Raw genomic sequence first — 21,700 nt, forward strand, 5'->3', positions numbered from 1 at the left:
TTAGAAATAGGAGCAGGAGTTGGCCATTCGGCCACTTGAGCCTGCTTCGCCATTCGATAAGATCATGGTTGACTTCAGCCTCAACTCCACTCTCCCGCCCGATCCCCATATCCTTGATTCCTAGTATCCAAAAAGCTATCGGTCTCAGTCTTGAATATACTCAACGACTGAGCCTCCACAGCCCTCTGGGGTAGAGAATTCCAAAGATTCACCACCCTCTGAGTGAAGAAATTTCTCCTCATCAGTCCTAAATGGCCGACCCCTTATCCTGAGACTGTGACCCCTGGTTCTAGACTCACCAGCCAGGGGAAACATCCTCCCTGCATCTACCCTGTCAAGCCCTGTAAGAATTCTGTATGTTTCAATGAGATCACCTCTCATTCTTCTAAACTCGAGAGAGTATAGGCCTAGTCTACTCAATCTCTCCTCATAGGACAACCCCCCCCATCCCAGGAATCAGTCTGGTGAACCTTCAGGGAAAAGACTGTTGGACGAACAGTCAAGATTAATCCCATCGGGTAAGGAAAAAGTCTGGTTGCTTTCCAATCGGGAAGGCCGCGTGCCTGGAGGATGGCCCAATGGTGGGGGTGGGGCGGGTCGAGGCAGGAGGTCATGTGATAAAACCTCCAGGACTACACCCAGCCACAATTGGCAACCCTGCACCACCCCATCAGTGCTCCCGCCCGGCGAAGTTCTACACCGGGGCTGAATTTACCTTCGTATTCATTCTCCCGCCTCTGACCTGCCCCGATAGGCAGCTGGAACTGTTATTTTTTTGCATAAAGGAGTGGAGATTTGTCAGCAGACAGAAAATCCTAAAAGGTACTTTAAAGGTGCGAGGCATCGTTGGGTACTCACAACTGCATCTTATCTTTCCCAAGCGGCGTGTTCATCACAAAGTCTCTGGTGATTGGTTTCACCCATAGCAACAACACGATGATGGGCGACAGAAAGTTGGCTTGCAACAGGATCCTGGGAGAGGGGCAGGAAACAAAGACCATGTGAGGAACATCTTACAGCAACGACAACTACACAACCTGCCCCAAGATGCTTCAGAGAGGCATCGGGGGGGGGGGGGGGGGGGGAAACAAATGCTGAGCCAAAGACAGAGAGATTTGGGGAGAGGTCACCAAAGGTTTGGTCAGTTAGGCTTTAACAACAATAACTTGCATTTATATAGCGCCTTTAACAGAGTAAAACGTCCCAAGATGCTTCACAGGAGCGATTATCAGACAAAATGTGACACCGAGTCACATAAGGAGATATTAGGACAGATGACCGAAAGCTTGTTTAAAGAGGTAGGCTTTAAGGATCGTTTTACATTACATAGAATTACAGAAGGCCAGAAATTCGGGACCCCACGGGTGAGTACGCGCTGGGTACTCACACGTAGACCCAACGAAAGTGCCGGTTTCGTGCATGCACTGCGCATGCGCGGGAAACCGGAACTTCCGTTCCCTTAAAGGAAGGGGTTCACAGGTCGAACGCGTGCGCCGGAGAGGCAGCGCGTACACCTGGAACTTCCGTTTTTTTTTATATACAGGTTTCTCCGGGAGGGTAAGTCTTCAGGAGCTACGCTTTTAAAAAGCAGTCGCAAGGCCTACTTTTAACAAGGTAAGTGGTGAATTAAGTAAAATTGAAATATTTTTTCCACAGGTTATTTTTAAATACTTTAAAGAAAGATAAGTTTATTTTTAGCCCCGTTAAAAACTGTAATTAATTTTTTCAATAATTTAAATTGTTTAATATAGTTATTTTATGTAATTTATAGTTATTTTAAAAATGTGATTAAAAAAAAAATGTATTTGAAGTTTTAGTTATGTTTTGGGGCCGAATTCTATTCATAGATTTGACAGCTCTTCCTGTCAAATCTATGAATAGAGATTCCCTGCTCCCATTGGCTCTCCATGGCCCACGTGATCCCAGTGGACGCTGCGAACTAACTGCGCCCCTGGGATACGCAAGCACTGCGCGCCGGCAGTTGGAGGAGGCCCAGGATCGGAATCCCACGCGGGCCCACAGCTCAACGGCCGGCGCGCTAGGTAAGTGCAGGTCGGGGGCTTACACCCGCGGGAAGCCCCCGGCCCGAATTTCTGGCCCAATGTCTCCAGCACAGAAGCAAGCCATTCAGCCCAACTGGTCTATGCTCCGAGTTTTGGTCTCCCTCACAAGTGGAAACACCACAAGAACCTAGGAGCAGGAGGAGGCCATTTAGCTCCTCGAGCTTGTTCCGCCGTTCAATGAGATCACGGCTGATGTGTGACCTAACGCCATATAACCACCATTGCCCCATATCCCTTAATACCTTTGGTTAACAAAAATCTTGTTCTGGTGCAAACATCTACCCTATTAAACTCTTTCATTATCTTAAAGACCTCTATCAGGTCGCCCCTCAGGCTCTTTTCTACAGCCCCAGCTTGTTCAGCCTTTCCTTATAAGTATATCCTCTCAGTTCTGGTATTATCCTTGTGAATCTACTTTGCACCTTCTCCAGTGTCTCTATATCCTTTTTATAATCTGGAGATCGGAAATGTGCACAGTGTTCCAAGTGTGGTCAAACCAAGGTTCTATACAAGTTTAACATAATTTCTGAGTTTTTCAATTCTATCCCTCCAGAAATGAACCCCAGTGCTTGGTTTACTTTTATTATAGAGTCACAGAGTTATACAGCACAGAAAGAGGCCCTTCGGCCCATCGTGTCCGCGCCAGCATCAAGCCCTGTCTATTCTAATCCTATTTTCCAGCACTTGGTCCGTAGCCTTGTATGCTATGGCGTTTCAAGTGCTCATCTAAATGCTTCTTGAATGTTGTGAGGGTTCCTGCCTCTACCACCCTTTCAGGCAGTGAGTTCCAGATTCCAACCACCCTCTGGGTGAAAAAGTTTTTCCTCAAATCCCCTTACCTTGAAACTATGCCCCCTGGTTATTGACCTCTCTACTAAGGGGAAAAGTTCCTTTCTATCTACCCTATCTATGCCCCTCATAATTTTGTACACCTCATTAATGGCCTTATTAACCTGCATCGCTACTTTTGGTGATTTATGTACAGGAAACTTTCTGGTATCCGGCACTGACGGGACTGAGCTGTTGCCGTCCCATCAAAACCGCCGTAGAAACCAGCGCTAATGTTAAAACACACGGAGCTTCTGAGCTCCGTGTGAAGCAACAAACCCCGTTGCTTAGCAACAGCTTCAAAACAGTCGGCGCAGCTTGCAAGCGTCTCTGTAGCTAAGCAACAGCTTCAGCTAGACCTTGCAGAGCCGCGACTGGAGGAAAAAAAGCAACGAGAAGTAAAAAAAAACTTATCTGAACCGACTCCTGAATTTTGCCAGTGGATAGAGCTTTCTGGACATTTAACCTCCGGTTAAATGAAAGTTTCCTGTATTTGTGACCCCAGATCCATTTGCTCCTCTACCCCATTTAGACTCTTACTGTCTCACCAACACTTTCTCCAGGGCAATTAGGGACGGGCAATAAATGCCAGCCTTGCCCACACCCCGTGAATGAATAAGAAAAAATTTGGTTCTTTGGTGCTGACTGGAGGATGAATGTTGACCAGGACACCGGGGGGAACTCTCCAGCCCTTCTTCAAATGTTGCCATGGGATCTTTTCCGCCACGTGAACAGGGAGCCGAGGGGCCTTGATTTAAAATTTCATTCGAACATTTCGCTCCCTCGGTGCTGCGCTGAAATGCAGCCAACTCCTGGAGCGGGGACTGAACTCATCACCTTCCGACTCAGGAGCTAGAGTGCTGCCACTGAGCCAAGTTGACTTAAGATCGAGAAAGAACGGAACTGAGCCGTGGAAGGAATGGACTTGCTAGGTCAAATGGCCTCGTCTTGCTCCAGTCTGTTCTCCCGTTAGCCCCTCCCCACAACAGGGGTTCTTTAAAGCCCCGCACCATTATTTAGCCCCAGCTGCATCACTTACTGTATCAGAGGCTTGTCCGCAGTCAACTTGAGAGCATCTAAATGAGTCTGCGCCAACCGGAGGCCCGGGAACGTTAAACACGCCCCAATAAAGGAGGAACATCCAACTAATGAGAGCTTAAAGATTAGTCTGGAGATCGAGTACCTGGAACAGAAAGGAACGCACATCATCCCGTGTCGGAAATGGATAGGTCACCGTAAACAAATTAGATACGGGGAGGGGGGGGGGGGGGTTTGAACCCACAACCTGCCGACTCAGAGGCGAGAGTGCTACCCACTGAGCCACGGCTGAAAGGGAAATGCCAAGAGAAAGCTATGTAACGGCAAAACTTGATAATAAATGAAAGAAACAGCACTCACGGCCAGATGTCCACCTCTTGTTGCTTGAGAAAGACCTTCACGTTTTCATACAAATTGGCAAAACCTGCGTACGGGATAAGAGGTCGTTAGTGTTTGGCGATACCGGCTTATAGATCCAGTTCTACTGTCACAGTGTATTGGCTCCCCGGTGGCTTTATTTGGTATATTATTTATTTATTTATTGTGGTACAGACCCGGAAGATCCAAGGGTCTGGGCTGACTTGGTGATCTCAGTCAAGGTGGCGATACAATTGGCATCGGTGCCATTGTTCAAAACGGAAGGGGAAAAAATGCTCGCGTTTCTGCTCCTGATCACTAGTCAGAAGGTCATGGGAACATGTCACACTTGAGGCAAACTAGAGTGGGGTCGGGAAGATTCACTCTGGAATTGGCTTTTTTTTTTTTATAAATGATTTTGTTCTTCAGATGTGGACGATGTGGCAAGGCTTCAATTATTGCCCATCATAGCGACTGCTTGTGCAACCGAGTGGCTTGTTAGGCCACTTCAGAGGAAAATAATAGTGTGGGACTGGCATCACCTGTAGGCTGGACTGGATTCCCCTCCCTGAAGGACATTAGTGTGAAGATAATCTGGCAGCTTCCCTGGTGCCAGATTTATTAAATGAATTTCCGTGACTTATCATGGTCGGATTTTTACTGACAACCTCTAGTCCAGCACCATAACTGCTAAACCACTGTACAGGAAACTTTGTGTTATCCGGAGGCTAAATGTCCGGCAAGCTCGAGCCACCGGCAAAAATCAGGAGCCGTTTTGCTAGGTTTTTTTTCTTCTCGTGGCTTTTTTTTTCAACAGTCAGGCTCTGCAAAGTCTCTGATGCTTAGCAACAGTTTCAGAGAGACGCTTCCAAGGTACGGGCCGACTGTTTAGAAGCTGTTGCTAAGCAACAGTTTTTGTTGTCAGATATGGAGATGAAAAGCTCCGTATGCTTCAACATTAACGCCGGTGTGTCCGGCAGTTTTGAGGGAACGGCAACAGCTCGGTCCCGTCGGTGCCGGATAGCACAAAGTTTCCTGTACTTTAAAAAAAAATCGTTCTTGGGATGTGGGAGTCAGTATTTATTGCCCATCCTGAGTTGCCCTTGAGAAGGTGGTGCTGCTGAACCGTCTTCTTGAACCGCTGCAGTCCGTGTGGTGAAGGTGTTCCCACAGTGCTGTTAGGGAGGGAGTTCCAGGATTTTGACCCAGCGACGATGAAGGAACGGCCGATATACTTCCAAGTCAGGATGGTGTGCGAGACTTGGAGGTGGTGGTGTTCTCACGTGCCCGCTGCCCTTGTCCTTCTAGGTGTTAGAGGTCATGGGTTTGGGAGGTGCTGTTTTATACCTGTCATGGGAGCTCTCAAATGAGAATCCAACCCCAAAACCCATTTGACCATACAGTAGTTTTTTTATTCATTTATGGGATGTGGGCGTTGCTGGCAAGGCCAGCATTTATTGCCCATCCCTAGTTGCCCTTGAGAAGGTGGTGGTGAGCCGCCTTCTTGAACTGCGGCAGTCCGTGTGGTGAAGGTGCTCCCACAGTGCTGTTAGGGAGTTCCACGATTTTGTCCTCGTGAAGAAATATTTCCAAGTCAGGATGGTGTGTGACTTGGAGGGGAGCTTGGAGGTGGTGGTGTTCCCATGCGCCTGCTGCCCTTGTCCTTCTAGGCGGTGGAGGTCACGGGTTTGGGAGGTGCTGTCGAAGAAGCCTCGGCGAGTTGCTGCAGTGCGTCTTGTAGATGGTACACACTGCAGCCACGGTGCGCCGGTGGTAGAGGGAGTGCCAATCAAGTGGGTTAGCTACACTCCTCAGCTTGACGCATACAAGTAAAAAAAACTACCAAGAGACTCACCTGGCTCAAGACCAAACTCCAGATAATCCTCCCGCACGACCAGGACCAACATAGCAACGAGGACGAAGAGGAATGTGAAGGTCAGGCAGACCGAGCGCTCTCCTCCTTCCTCCGTCTTGAAGTAATGAGCCATCAGGGAGAAGAGAACTTTACTGTGCGGATAGTGTCAAGGCGAGCAAGAGGATTCAAAACACAGCCCGTTTTGTGGGCCAGAGGGGCAGAGTTTATGGCCGTGCTATTCACGAACGTTTTGTCAAGGGCCATGGCCCCAAGTTGGCCATTTAGGACTGAGATAAGGAGGAAGTTCTTCACTCAGAGGGTGGTGAATCTTTGGCATTCTCTGCCCCAGAGGGCTGTGGAGGCTCAGTCGTTGAGTATATTCAAGACCGAGATCGTTAAGATTTTTTGGACTCGAGGGGAATCAAGGGATATGGGGATAGTGCAGGAAAGTGAAGCTGAGGTCGAAGTTCAGCCATGATCTTATTAAATGGCGGAGCAGGCTCGAGGGGCTGTATGGCCGACTCCTGCTCCTATTTCTTATACTTTTCAAAAAGAAATTGGTTAAATACTTAAATAAATTTGCAGGGCTATGGGGAAAGAGCAGGGGGAACTGGGCCTAATTGGATAGCTCCGCCAAAGAGCTGGCACAGGCACGATGGGCCGAATGGCCTCCTTCTGTGATGTATCATTCTATTCTATTCTATGATTCCCACATGCTGCACTGGGAAGGATATCTGATGTGGATCAGGGCCCATACTTCACGTCTCATGCTTCTTATTTCAACAGAGGGCCGTAAACATAGGAACAGGAGGAGGCCATTCAGCCCCTCGAGCCTGTTCCGCCATTCGATGAGGTCATGGCTGATCTGTACCTCAACTCCATTCGCCCACCATATCCCTGGATACCCTTACTCAACAACAATCTATCAATTTCCGTCTTGAAAGTTTCAACCGACCCCCAGCATCTTTTTTTTGTGGCGGGGGGGGGGAAAAGAGTTGCAGATTTCCACTACCGTTTGTGAGAAAAAATTATTCCAGATTTCACTCCTGAATGCCTGGCTCTAAGTTTAAGGTTATGTCCTGTTCTGGACTCCCCCATCAGAGGAAATAGTTTCTCTGTCTCTACCCTATCGAATCCCTTTATCATTTTAAACACCTCCATCAGGTCACCCCCTCAACCATCTAAACTCAAGGGAATACAAGCCAAGTCTATGCAACCTGCCCTCATAAATTGAAGCTGCCCATTGCGTTCTCCCACTAGAATCAGACAGCACAGAATGAGGCTGTTCGGCCCATCGTGCCTGTGCCGGCGGCTCCTTGAAGGCAAGAGTGACGCAATAGGATGGAATCTTGGCTCCAGTAACATCCCGGAACGGGACGGACCACCCGTGCCTGGAGGCCCAAAAGGAACATGGAGGCAGCCGACAGCCACACCTTGTTCGGGAGGAGGGGGATCAGGGAGGAAAGCGGGTGTCAAAATAGCTTTCAGGCTGCAGTACGAGCACCGAGTACGGGGTCAGTAAAGATCTTGTTTTACACCATCTTCAGGTCGCAGAACAGAAAGGGAGTGTCACACAGCAGGGGGGGTTTCCGGCTTGCATGCCAGAAATTGCTGCCCTTGTAAAAATCAGAACGCCTCCCTTTTTGCTGTCCAATGCCAGTGGCCGCCAGGCAACAAGCTCCCACAAACATCGATGCGATAATGACCAGATCATCTGTTTTTTAGTGATGTTGATTGAGGGATAAATAACAGCCCAGGACACCGGGGAGAACTCTCCTGCTCTTCATCGAAATAGTGGCCGTGGGATCTTTTACATCCACCTGAGGGGGAGCAGACGGTTTAACGTCTCATCTGAAAGACGGCACCTCCGACAGTGCGGCGCTCCCTCAGCACTGCACTGGGAGTGTCAGCCTGGATTTTTGTGCTCAAGTCTCTGGAGTGGGACTTGAACCCACAACCTTCTGACTCAGGGGCGAGAGAGTGCGGCCCACTGAGCCACTGCTGACCAAAAGCTGGACACACAGATACTGTTCCAACACGCCAACGTAGGGTGGAGGTTGGGGGGGCGTACTGGAGGGGCCCGACCAGTAGGTTGTCCTTGTTGACCTTTTTTTCCTATAACAGCAGTCATTGAAAGCGTGGCCAGTTTGTTTATCCCCACTGATTACTTGAGGAGGAAGATTAGCAGGGCTGTAAACACTTCAATTCATTACACAGTCAGCTCTCTGCAGGGGACAATGCCATTAACCACTTTTACAGCTTGTCACAGTCAATGATTATCTAGTAAATTAAAACATCTCAACTGACTGAAAGGGAGGGTTGCGGCAGTCTCTATCTCTCTCTCTCCCTTCTCGATGTAAAAAGCCAATAAATTTTATGGACATCAGAAATACACTGAAGGTATCTTCTCTATAAAATCCTGAATCTTTTCACCTGCACATCAATAACTTTTAACTGTAACAAGCCTACATTAATGCGACAGATTACAAAAAAAATGTGCATTTCTTTCGCGTCCCAAAGCTCTTTACAGCCAATGAATTGTAATGTAGGAAACGCAGCAGCCAATTTGAGCATAGCAAGCTCCCACAAACAGCAATGTGATAATGACCAGATAATCTGTTTTAGTGATGTTAATTGAGGAATAAATATTGGCCCCAGGACACTGGGGAGAACTCCCCTGCTCTTCTTCGAAATAGTGGCCGTGGGATCTATTACATCCACCGGAGATGGCAGACGGGGCCTCGGTTTAATGTCTCATCCGAAAGACGGCACCTCCGACAGTGCAGCACTCCCTCAGCACTGCACTGGGAGTGTTGGCCTGGATTATGGGCTCAAGTCTCTGGGAGTGGGGCTTGAACCTATAAGCTTCTGACCCAGAGGTGAGAGAGGGCTACCCAGTGAGCCACGGCTGACACCAGGCACCAACTGATAAGTCCGTGCCCTCCCAGTCACTGTTGTTAGCTTGTTTGACGTGAATGGTTTTAGGTACACAGCGGGGGCGAGTAAGGATACATCCCAAAGGCCAATGTGAGCAGGCACCACAGCACGCCTACATTCACCTCCCCCCCCTCTATGTTGAGCAGGCTGTAGTAGGCTTCTGTGAACACGTAAACCAGGGTTGCATACAAGACAAAATCCACCAGCCACTGGTAATCCAGGAAGTAGCGCAGGACTAAACAAAGAGAAAGAGGAAAAAAAAGGATGTTAGCTCGGGCGCTATTATACAAATACACCAAAATTACAACACGTTCGGCCCACCCAGTCCATGCTGGTGTTTATCCTCCACGAGCGGTAATCCGAACCCCACGTGCTCGCCGCGGTCCCACCCCCTTTCGTTCAACCATCTATCCAACCTATTCTTAAATATTGCCACGGTGTCTGCTTCAATCGTAGTAGAACGTCCCAAGGTGCTTCTTCACAGGAGCGATTATCAAACGTAACTCGACACCGAGCCACATCAGGAGATATCAGAACAGATGACCAAAAGCTTGGGCAAAGAGGTAGGTTTTAAAGAGCATCTTAAAGGAGGAGAGAGATGTGGAGAGGCGGAGAGGTTTAGGGAGGGAGTTCCAGTTCTTGGGGCCCAGGCAGCTGAAGGCACGGCCGCCAATGGTGGGGCGAAGAAAATCGGGGATGCGCAAGAAGCCAGAATTGGAGGCGCGCAGAGATCTCGAAGAGTTGTAGGGCTGGAGGAGAGATTGGGAGGGGTGAGGGCCATGGAGGGGATTTGAACACAAGGATGAGAATGTTAAAATCGAGGCATTGATGGACTGGGAGCCAATGTAGGTCAGCGAGCACAGGAGGGCTGATGGGTGAACGGGACTTGGTGCGAGTTAGGACATGGGCAGCAGAGCATCACGTGGATTTGGCACTTGCGGACCGGCAGTGCCTGTGGAACTGTATCCCCAGCACCTTCAGGAGAGGAGGGGAGATGAACATCACCCATTCCACAATTAGCCCCGTCTATATCTCAAAGCCAGGCTGAGCACCAGCTGTTGTAACTGCGAAAACAGTCACCACGTGTTCCTTACCCAGAGCATCGAGAGGGGTGATCGGCTTCGCTTCCAGAAACAGGTTGATGTCCTTGGGCACCGTCTCTGGTTTGTTCTCCGTGACGCCATTTTGCCTCCTGTCAACAAAAGACAAGGAAGTGAGGCAGGAGAGATACTCGGAATAAGCCACATCTCGCTCCGCACTTTATATCCAACCAGCAGCTACAACCTCCTGGCTCTGCTGGTTCCACTCTTAGCCCTTCCTTCGTGATCTTACTGCTCGAAGATTGAGCTCCCACATCTCCTGCTCAACTAAAGCTGCCTCCAAGAAGCTTGGACTCCTCTTTCTTGTCCCAACAACTTTCCCTCTGAAATAAAGAGTAGATTGCCTTTCAAAAGCTAGGCTTTATTAACCTTAAAAAACCAGCAGTACATGTTGGGCACCCAGTCTCAACCAAACTGTAGAAAACTGAATTTAAGATGGCCACCACAGGTCACATGGAATCAACTAACCAATAAGTTTACAGCATATATCTCAAGGCAGGAAAACAGGCAACCAATTACAATGCTTCTTATAAAACAAGAATAATCACCACACCCTCAACAGCTCTAAAACTCTATAAAGCCCAAGGCCATATCTGGGAAGGTCCATCTAGCACCTCTCTCTCATTCTTGGGACCAGATATAGGAAAAAGCTTGCCCGAGAGCTGTCTATTCCTTCTTTCTCTCTCTCCCCACTGAAGACTGTCCTGTCTCTCCTTTCTCCAAGAATACTATCATCAGTATTTTGCCAAACTTTCCTCCCTCATCCCGTCTAACCTCCAAGTCAGGTTCTCTCTCTCTTGCTCTTTTCAACCCTGGTGCACTATGGGTCTCGGGCCTTCACCTAGGCTTCTCCACTATTAAAAATAAACAAAATTGTGGAATTTTAGTTGCTGTGCATAAGGTTTCCCCCCCTGCTGAAAATGCTCAACGTGAATGTTTCTGACGCTATTCCATCTTTGTCCTCCCCTAGAGCTGTTCCACGTGGGAATTAAAAATATATATAACTTTATTATCAGGATCCCTACTCTTTTTTTTGAGGGCCTTTCTCTTTAAATTGTCCTCACCCCAATCTTCTCCTTGCCCCATATATCACCTACAGACAGACCCACTATTGCACTAGTGTCCACCACTGAGGGTGAGGGAGGTGGCGGGGTTCATCGCCTCATGTCTGGGTCTGTTGTAGACTCATTGATAGAGATTGATTGCCGTGATTGGTTAACAACTCCATTATCATTGTATCGTGCGACTACCAGGCTGCTAGAAGGAGAACGAGATGGACCTCGGTCCTTTTCCGTCAAGAAATTCCTGTGTTCCTATCTCATTGTCTGAACAGGTCACTAGGAGGCTCACAAGTGAAGCCATAGAACCCCACACTCTTAAAATGCTAGCTCAGCTCGACTGGAAGGACGCTAGCCTCGGAGTCAGAAGGTTGGGCACTAAGGGATTCAAGGGATATGGGGCTAGGACGGGAAAGTGGAGTGGAGATAGAAGATCTGCCATGATCTTATTGAATGGCATGGCAGGCTCAAATGGGCCGAATCCTGCTCCTGTTTCTTCTGTTCTTATGTTGTGGGTTGAAGCCTCGCTACAGGACTTGAGTAAATAACCTAGGCTGACACACTGAAGGGAGTTTTGCATTGTCAGAGTTGCTGTCGTTTGGGGTTGAGAAGCTGGGGTTGTTCTCCTTGGAGCAGAGAAGGCTAAGAGGAGTTGTGATAAGGGTGTCCAAAATCATGAAGGGTTGAGATAGAGTAAATAAAGAGAAACTGTTTCCAATGGCTGAAGGTTCGATAACCAGAGGGCACAGATTTAAAGTGATTGGCAAAAGAACCAGAGGCGACATGAGGAAAAACTTTTTTACGCAACGAGTGGTCAGGATTTGGAATGCGCTGCCTGATAGGGCGGTGGTACAGGTTCAATAGTCGCCTTCAAAAGGGAATTGGATAAATACTCGAAGGAGAAAAAATTGCAGGGATATGGGGAAAGAACAGGGGAGTGGGACTGACTGGATTGCTCTTCGAAAGAGCTGGCGCAGACTTGATGGGCCGAATGGCCTCCTTCTGTGCTGTACTATTCTAGATGTTAAGCTGAGGCTCAGTTTGCCTCCTCTGGTGGTTCGTATAAAGATCTGATGACTTTATTTGACGAAGTGCGGAGAGGTGTCTGGCCAACAACCTTCCCTCAACAAACCGCCAATTGGATTATCGGGCCGTTTATCTCACTGCATGTTTGTGGGAGCTTGCTGTGCGCAAATTGGCTGCCGCGTTTCCTACATTACAACAGTGACTACACTTCATAAAATAATCTGTTGTATGTTACGTGATTTGGGACATTTCTGATAGACGTAATAAGATGCCACACAAGAGCGAGCTTGCATTTATATACAGTAGTGCATTATTGTCACATCCTCGGGACGTCCCAAAGCAATTTACAGACAATGAATTAACTTTGAAGTGCAGTCACAGTTTTTTTTTGTAGGCAAATACAGGAGCTGCTTTGCACACAAGATCCTATTAGATAAATGAGCACATGCTTTGGTGGTGCTGATGGAGAGAAAGCTCTCTGCCCTTCTTCGAAGTAGTGTCATGGGATCCTTTCCGTCCACCCGAGAGAGCAGACGGGGCCTCGGGTTTAACGTCTCACCCAAAAGACGGCACCTCCGACAGTGCAGCACTCCCTCAGCACTCCACTGGAGAGCGTCAGTCTGGCTTATGTGCTTAGGTCTCTGTTGGGGACTTGAACCCACAACCTTCTGACTCAGAGGGGAGAGTGCTGCCCACTGAGCCACGCCCGACATTTGCAAGCACTTTATTTATTTCCATTCCCTCAAGGAAACAGTCAGTCCGACCTGAGTGAATTCTTGCTCCACTACTCAGTGACCCGAGTGCCACTGATTGGGGTAAATGTGAAGACAGTTCTAATCTGATATGAGAGAATATTATGAGATTGAAACGGGATAGTTTTGTGCGGGAACTATTCTCTCAAAAAGTTGGTTTTGGTGTAGCTACACGCTCGACCGACCTGTCTCTCTTCACTTTCGGTTTCTGTTTTCCGGACAAGGCTCGAAGTTCTTCGTCCGATGGGTGTCTGTATCGGAACAGGCTGCCAAGAAAGTGGAACAGACAGTTAACAGAAGTCTCACATTCCTACTGGGTCAGTGAGGGCACAAAGGTTTTGAATTTATAAACGAAACAGGCATTAGTTTCCAGACAAGGATCACTTTTTGATGTTGTGAATACCTCAGCGCCTGCATGGATACAGGTACCGTAGAATGGTTACAGCACAGAAGGAGGCCATTCGGCCCATCAAGCCCGTGCCGGCTCTCTGCAAGATCACTTCAGCTAGTCCCACTCCCCCGCCTTTCCCCATAGCCCTGCAAATGTTTTCCTTCAGGTACTTATCCTCGATTGAATCTGCCTCCACCACCCTTTCAGGCTGTGCATTTCAGATCCTGACCACTCGCTGCGTAAAAGTTTTCCCCCATGTCACCGTTGGTTCTTTTGCCAATCACCTTAAATCTGTGTCCTCTGGTTCTCGACCCTTCCGCCAATGGGAACAGTTTCTCTCTATCTACTCTGTCCAGACCCCTCATGATTTTGAACACCTCTATCAAATCTCCTCTCAACCTTCTCTGCTCCAAGGAGAAAAACCCCAGCTTCTCCAGTCTATCCACGTAACAGAAGTCCCTCATCCTTGGAATCATTCTCGTAAATCTTCCAAGGCCTTCCCATCCTTCCTAAAGTGCGGAGCCCAAAATTGGACACAATACTCCAGTTGAGGCCGAACCAGTGTTTTATAAAGGTTCATCATAACTTCCTTGCTTTTGTACTCTATGCCTCTATTTATGAAGCCCAGGATCCCGTATGCTTTTTGTAACCGCTTTCTCAACCTGCCCTGCCACCTTCAATGATTTGTGCACATATACCCCCAGGTCTCTCTGTTCATGCACCCACTTTAGGAATATTCCCTTCAGTTTATATTGCCTCTCCTCGTTCTTCCTACCAAAATGTATCACTTCGCACTTTTCTACGTTAAATTTCATCTGCCACGTGTCCGCCCATTTCACCAGCCTGTCTATGTCTTCCTGAAATCTATCACTCTCCTCCTCACTGTTCACTATACTTCCAAGTTTTGTGTCATCTGCAAATTTTGAAATTGTGCCCAGTACTCCCAAGTCCAAGTCATTAATATATATCAAGAAAAGCAGTGGTCCTAGTACCGACCCCTGGGGAACACCACTGTATACCTTCCTCCAGTCCGAAAAACAACCATTCACCACTATTCTCTGTTTCCTGTCCCTTAGCCAATTTCGTATCCATGCTGCCACTGACCCTTTTATTCCATGGGCTTCAACTCTGCTGGCAAGCCTATTAAGTGGCACTTTATCAAACGCCTTTTGGAAATCCATATACAGGAAACTTTCGATTTACCGGCACCTAAATAACCGGAAATCTCGGTTAACCGGCAAAATTCAGGAGTAGATTTTACTTCATATGTATTTGCCTTCTTCCATCTGTGCTGTGCAAGGGTGTGGCTGCAGCTGTTGCTAAGCTACAGAGGCGCTTGAAACTTGTGTTCATTGTTCTACAGTTGTTGCTAAGCAACAGGGTTTGTTGCTTTATACGGAGCTCTGAGCTCCCTATCTTTTACTATAGCGTTCGGTTATCCGGAATTTTTGATGAACCGGCACCACGTCGGCCCTGTCCGTGCCGGATAAAAAAAAGTTTCCTGTACATCACGTCAACCGCATTGTCCTCATCAACCATCTGTTACCTCAACAAAATACTCGATCAAGTTGGTTAAACACGATTTGCCTTTAACAAATCTGTGCTGGCCTTCCTTAATTAATCCAGACTTGTCCAAGTGACTGTTAACTTTGTCCCGGATTATCGTTTCCAAAAGCTTCCCCACTACCGAGGTTAAGCTGACTGGCCTGTAGTTGCTGGGTTTATCCTTACACCATTTTTTGAGCAAGGATGTAAGATTTGCAATTCCCCAGTCCTCTGCCACCACCCCCCGTATCTAAGAAGGATTGGAAGATTATGGCGAGTACCTCCACGATTTCCTCCTTAAACCTCCTTCAGCATCCTAGGATGCATCCCATCCGGTCCTGGTGACTTATCAACTTTAAGTTCAGACAGCCTTTCTACTACCTCCTCTTTATCAATTTTTTTTTTAAACCAACACAGGGTGAGATTCCTTTGGAGAAATAGGTGGAGACTGGCCAACCTCTTTTTTTTTAAAAATTCATTCTCGGGATATGGGCGTCACTGACAAGGCCGGCATTTATTGCCCATTCCCTAGCTGCCCTTCAGAAGGTGGTGGTGAGTCATTTTCTTGAACCACTGATAGCGGCTCGATACAACAGAGTGGCCACTTCAGGAGGGGCGGTTAAGAGTCAACCACGTTGGAGTGGGACTGGAGTCACATATAGGCCCAGACCAGGCAAGGACAGCAGGTTTCCTGCCGTAAAGGGACATTAGTGAACCAGCGAGGTTTTTAGTGACAGCTTCATGGTCATTTTTATTGGTAGTCCAGTGACATCACCACTACACTACCATACCCATTGGATTCTATGGGGGTGATTTTCATTCAGAAGTCGGGAAGAAGGCGGGACTACAACTTTCGGGGTTGTAGTCCCGCCTCCATCGAGATGCGGCCAATCCACGCAATTTTAACTTGATTGACCTTGTTGAGTCCGCCCGGCGGGCTCAGCAGGCCAATTAAGGGCCACCCGGCAACAGGTGACGTCACAGATTGACATTTCATCTGTCAAGACGTGTTGACAGATGAAATATCAGTGTTTCACAGCTGTTTGAAGCTGTCAAACACTGACAGTCTTACTTCTAACCTGAGTCCTTCTACACAGACTCAGTTAGAAATCTCGCCGGCACTGAAAGCTGCAGGCTGTCACTTTTGACAGATCGCAGCCATTCTGCTTTCTGTGCCGGCTGAATGATGGACTCCCGAAACCTAGAGGAAGGAAGGCTGTAGAGGTAAGTACAGGTAATTTAAACTTCTTTACACACTTTAGACACACCAAACACACTTACCTTTGCACTCATGCACCCTTCACTCACCTGAACACTGACATCTCAACCCCTCCAAGTCCTTCAATCCGACGGCCCGACTCCTCTAACCTGGCGTGGTTTGGAGCCGTCGGGAATCCCACACGACAACCTTCAAAATAGGGATTAGGCTAAAAACTGCCTGTTAACTACCTGTTAACAGGCAGTTAATTGGCACTAATCCCTTCCTGCCTCGGGTCGGCGGGTCCCAGTGCGACGCGGGTACCCACCTCCTTTGAAATTACATGGAAGCGGGTTTTGGGCGGGATGGTGTTGGGACCCCCGAATTCAGGAATTTAACCCCCCGCACGCCTCCAATCCCGGCTCCACGGCACACTGAAAATCGCCCCCTTAGTATCAGCAGAGAGAAGAGATTTTGATCCCATCACACTGGCTGAATTCACCTCCAGAGAGACTATCCAGTGACACCCCCCCGCCCCAACCCCCACGGTGCAAGGTTCACATGTGTAGATGTCGGACAGGATCAGGCTCAGCTGTGCAGCTCACTGTAGTTGAATAACCTGCCGACACTCGGCTCCTGTGACTCACGGAGAACGACATGTTTGATTGAGGTACCAGACAGCTGCCGATACCCGTGGGACCTGTACCCCAGCGAGAGCCAGCTGAGTCAGGAAAGGAGATTAAAATTGAAATGCCTCTTATTCATCCCCGATTTCCATCGCTCCAACATTGGCAGCCGTGCCTTCAGCTGCCGAGGCCCCGAGCTCTGGAATTCCCTCCCTAAACCTCTCCGCCTCTCTCTCCTCCTTTAAGATGCTCCTTAAAACCTACCTCTTCGACCAAGCTTTTGGTCACCTGCCCTAATATCTCCTTATGTGGCTCGGTGTTAAATTTTGTTTGATAATCGCTCCTGTGAAGCGCCTTGGGACGTTTTACTACGTTAAAGGCGCTATATAAATGCAGGTTGCTGTTTGGCTCCTGTGACTCATGAAGAATGACAGTTTGATTGAGGTACAATAGGGTTGCCGATACCCGTGGGACCTATACCCCAGCAAGGGCCAGCGGAGACAGGAGAGGAGTTTTTAAAATTGGCAAAAAAATAAAGTTGGACAACTTAACAGAGATAAATCTCCTACCTGCCATTACAGAGCAGCCAGCGACCGATGGAGTAATGAGGCGCCAATCTCTGCATGAGAGTCGCCATCAGCAGACTCACAACCAGCTGAACTCCTATAACACCCTGATAGAAAACAAAATAAACTTTGTAAGTATTAAAATATGGAAAGAACAGAATTATCCTTCAGTTTGCATCCTTTTCTCTCACTGCATTGTTCTTGTTTCTACTTTATTAACTGCTCCTGTAAGCCTTCCTCTCAAGCTTCAAATATCTCATTCAACTCGCTCTTCCTCTCCCTCTGCCTTCACCGTGTTAAGATTAAGACTCATTTCGCCATCCCCTACGCTAACTTATTCTTTCCTAGAACCTCAAAATTGTGGAACTCCTTACTTCCCTCAGTCTTCCCTTCCTCCCAGAATCATCTTCTTAAGAACATAAGAAATAGGAGCAGGAATAGGCCACTTGGCCCCCTGAGCCGGCTCCGCCATTCAATAAGATCTCCCTAGCGTGCTCTCCCTGCTTCGGGCGGCCCGCTCACGCCGCTCGCTCCCGCCACCGGAGCGAGGTGTTCGGCGAGTCGGGCGGAGGCAGCGCAGCGCATCGGGACGCAGCAGCAGCCACGTCGACCCGCTAGAGCACGTCGGCCAGCTGCTCCTCAGCGGGAAGGCATTCCGACTGGGAGGAGGGGAGCCGAGCATGGTGGCCAGAGGCCGGACCGGAAGCGGGAGAAGCAGGCCCGGGCCGTCGGACCGTGGAGCCGGCGATGGTGAAGTGGAGGCCGCGGCGGCCGGAGGATGTGTTCGGCGAGTCGGGCGGAGGCATCGCAGCGCATCAAGCAGCAGCCACGACGACTCACAGTCCGACTGGGAGGAGGGGAGCCGGGAATGGTGGCCAGAGGGTGAGCAGGAGAAGCAGGCCACCACACGTGGAGCCGAGCCGGCAACAGTGAGGAGGAGGCCGCGGTGACGAGGAGGACGGAGCGGCTGAGGGACATCGTGCTCCCACTGCCACTGGATGCCAAAGAATTGACTTTCTGAACACGGCGCTGTAAAAATAGCTGACGTGTCCCGATGGGGAGTAAGCATTCCATTGTACTAGTACATATGGCAAATAAAATTGAATTGAGATCATGGCTGATCTTGGGCTCAAAGCCACTTCCCTGCCCGCTCCCCATAACCTTTTACTCCCTTATGTTGCAAAAATCTGTCTATCTCCACTTTAAATGTATTTAATGACCCAGCCTCCACGGCTCTCTGGGGCAGAGAATTCCACAGATTTACGACCCTCTGAGAGAAGAAATTCCTCCTCATCTCAGTTCTAAAAGGGCGACCCTTTATTCTGAGACTGTGCCCCCGAGTTCTAGATTTCCCCACGAGGGGAAACATCCTCTCTGCATCTACCCTGTCGAGCCCCCTTAGTATCTTATATGTTTCGATAAGATCCACCTCTCATTCTTCTAAATTCCAATGAGTTTAGGCCCAGCTTCTTAGGCAGTCCCTCGGATGACTTGCTTCCACATTAAAAATGAGTTCTCAGGTGACTGATGAGTCCAATGCGGGACCTACAGTCTCTCTCCCAGAATCTACTGGATTTTAAAATAGGCGTCAGTCGTGGCTCACTGGGCAGCACTCTCTCACCTCGGAGTCAGAAGGTCGTGGGTTCAAGTCTCATTCCTGAGACACGAGCACAAAAATCCAGGCTGACGCTCCCAATGCAGTGCTGAGGGAGTGCCGCACTGTCGGAGGTGCCGTTTATCGGATGAGAGGTTAAACCGAGGCCCCGTCTGCTCTCTCAGGTGGACGTAAAAGAGCCCATGGCCACTATTTTGAAGAAGAGCAGGGGAGTTCTCCCCGGTGTCCTGGCCAATATTTATCCCTCAACCAACGTCACTACAAAAAAAAATCTGATCATCATCACATTGCAGTTTGTGGGAGCTTGCTGTGCGCAAATTGGCTGCCGCGTTTCCTACAACAGTGACTACACTTCAAAAAAGTACTTCATTGGCTGTGAAGCGCTTTGGGACATCCTGAGGTTGTGAAAGACGCTATAGAAATGTAAGTTCTTTCTATCAAGCTTGGCATCAATTAGTAAATTGTCACCTTGGCGTTGTCCTGCACTACGGTGCTCAGATCTTCCAGCGTGTGGGTGTCGAACATTGGGCGAGGAAAGAATCTGGACTCAGCGGCCCCTGCCATCATGGTCGATGGGCCAACCAATACTCAAATGGATGCCAGGGCACAGAGCAGTGCCAATTGTAGCACCCACTGACAGATCACCATCAATGTGAACACTGTGACCAGTGTTCTGGTCACCACATTACAGGAAGGATGTGATCTCACCAGAGAGGGTGCAGAGGAGATTTACCAGGTTGTTGCCAGGACTGGAGAATTTTAGCGATGAGGAAAGATTGGATCGGCTGGGGTTGTTTTCTTTGGAACAGAGGAGACTGAGGGGAAACTTGTGTGAGGTGTATAAAATTATGAGGAGCCTATATAGAGTGGATAGGAAGGACCTATTTCCCCCAGCAGTGAGGTCAATAACCAGGGGGCAGAGATTTAAAGTAATTGGTAGAAGGATTAGAGGGGAGTTGAGGAGAACTTTTTCACCCAGAGGGTGGTGGGGGTCTGGAACTCACTGCCTGAAAGGGTGGGAGAGGCAGAAACCCTCATCACATTTAAAAGGTACTTGGGTAGGCACTTGAAGTGCCGAAATCTACAGGGCTACGGACCAAGAGCTGGAAAGTGGGATTAAGCTGAACAGTTCTTTTTTGGCTGGCGAGGACACAATGGGAAAAATGGCCTCCTTCTGTGACTTAAACTTCTTCGATTCTATGTCCCCAAACCTGGAACATGCCCCTTTAGGAATGAAAAGCAAGACTTGCATTTATATAGCACCTTTCACGGCCTCAGGTTGTCCCAAAGCACTTTACAGCCAATTAAGTACTTTTTTTGAAGTGTATTGTTGTAATGCAGGAATTGCGGCAGCCAACTTGCACATAGCAAGCTCCCACAAACAGCAATGCGATAATGACTAGATAATCTGTTTTAGTGACGTTGATTGAAGGATAAATATTGGGCCAGGACACCGGGGAAAACTCCCCAGCACTTCTTTGAAATAGTGCCGTGGGGTCTTATACATCCACCTGAGAGGGCAGATGGGGCCTCGGTTTACCGTCTCATCCGAAAGGAGGCACCTCCGACAGTGCAGCACTCCCCTCAGTACTGCACCGCGGAGTGTCGGCCTAGCTTTTTGTGCTCAAGTCCTCTGGAGTGGGACTTGAACCCACAACCTCCTGACTCGGAGGCAAGAGTGCTGCCCACTAAGCCACGTTTGGTACTAAAGAAGTTAATTGAATGTAAACCCCGACTGCCACACAAAAGTTTTCAATCAGCAATAATCACACCTTGGTTAAACCTCATCAGCTAATGTAGGAAAAGGCAGCAGCCAATTTGCACACAGCAAGCTCCCACAAACAGCAGTGATAAATGACCAGATAATCTGTTTTTTTTTTTTTAAATGATGTTGGTTGAGGGATAAATATTGGTCCCAGGCCATGTGAAGGGCTTCGAGAGGGAGCAGAAAAGATTTACAAGAATGGTTCCAGAGATGAGGGACTTCAGTTTTGTGGATAGACTGGAGAAGCTGGGGTTGTTCTCCTTGGAGCAGAGAAGGTTGAGAGGAGATTTGATAGAGGTGTTCAAAATCATCAGGGGTTTAGACAGAGTAGATAGAGAGAAACTTTTCTCATTGGCAGAAGGTTCAAGAACCAGAGGACACAGATTTAAGGTGACTGGGAAAAGAACGAAAAGCAGCGAGCGGTTAGGATCTGGAATGCACTGCCTGAAAGGCTGGTGGAGGCCGACTCAATCTTGGCTTTCAAAAGGGAATTGGATAAGTAACATAGAAACATAGAAGATAGGAGCAGGAGTAGGCCATTCGGCCCCTTGAGCCTGCTCCGCCATTCAATGAGATCATGGCTGATCATCCAAACTCAGTACCCTGTCCCTGCTTTCTCCCCATATCCCTTGATCCCTTTAGCCTTAAGAAATATATCTAACTCCTTCTTGAATATATTTAATGAATTGGCCTCTACTGCCTTCTGTGGTAGGGAGTTCCACAGGTTCACCACTCTCTGGGTGAAGAAATTCCTCCTCATCTCTGACCTAAATGGCTTACCCCTTATCCTTAGACTGTGACCCCTGGTTCTGGACTCCCCGGCCATCGGGAACATCCTTCCTGCATCTAGTCTGTCTAGTCCTGTTAGAATTTTATAAGTTTCAATGAGATCCCCTCTCATTCTTCTAAACTCCAGTGAGTATAAGCCTAATCGACCCAATCTCTCCTCATACGTCATTCCTGCCATCCCAGGTATCAGC

At 48.5% G+C, this 21,700-nt stretch overlaps 1 protein-coding gene across 2 annotated transcripts in view; it reads right to left on the reverse strand.

Moving 5' to 3' along the window:
• Positions 1–21,700, reverse strand: part of tmem161a (transmembrane protein 161A) — a 36,878-nt gene that overhangs the window by 13,121 nt on the left and 2,057 nt on the right. For both annotated transcript variants that reach the window (XM_086004423.1, XM_086004424.1), the window contains exons 2-9: positions 17,344–17,447; positions 13,200–13,280; positions 10,173–10,270; positions 9,154–9,313; positions 6,142–6,293; positions 4,290–4,353; positions 3,931–4,074; positions 859–972 (exon numbers count right to left, since the gene is read on the reverse strand). In XM_086004423.1, coding sequence (XP_085860549.1) covers positions 859–972; positions 3,931–4,074; positions 4,290–4,353; positions 6,142–6,293; positions 9,154–9,313; positions 10,173–10,270; positions 13,200–13,280; positions 17,344–17,447 — 917 coding nt within the window. The remainder of the gene's footprint in view (positions 1–858; positions 973–3,930; positions 4,075–4,289; positions 4,354–6,141; positions 6,294–9,153; positions 9,314–10,172; positions 10,271–13,199; positions 13,281–17,343; positions 17,448–21,700) is intronic.

This window comes from Somniosus microcephalus, chromosome 13 (assembly GCF_052327205.1).
Source record: "Somniosus microcephalus isolate GS21.2 chromosome 13, FLI_Smic_1.0, whole genome shotgun sequence".
Classification (NCBI taxonomy): Eukaryota; Metazoa; Chordata; class Chondrichthyes; order Squaliformes; family Somniosidae; genus Somniosus; species Somniosus microcephalus.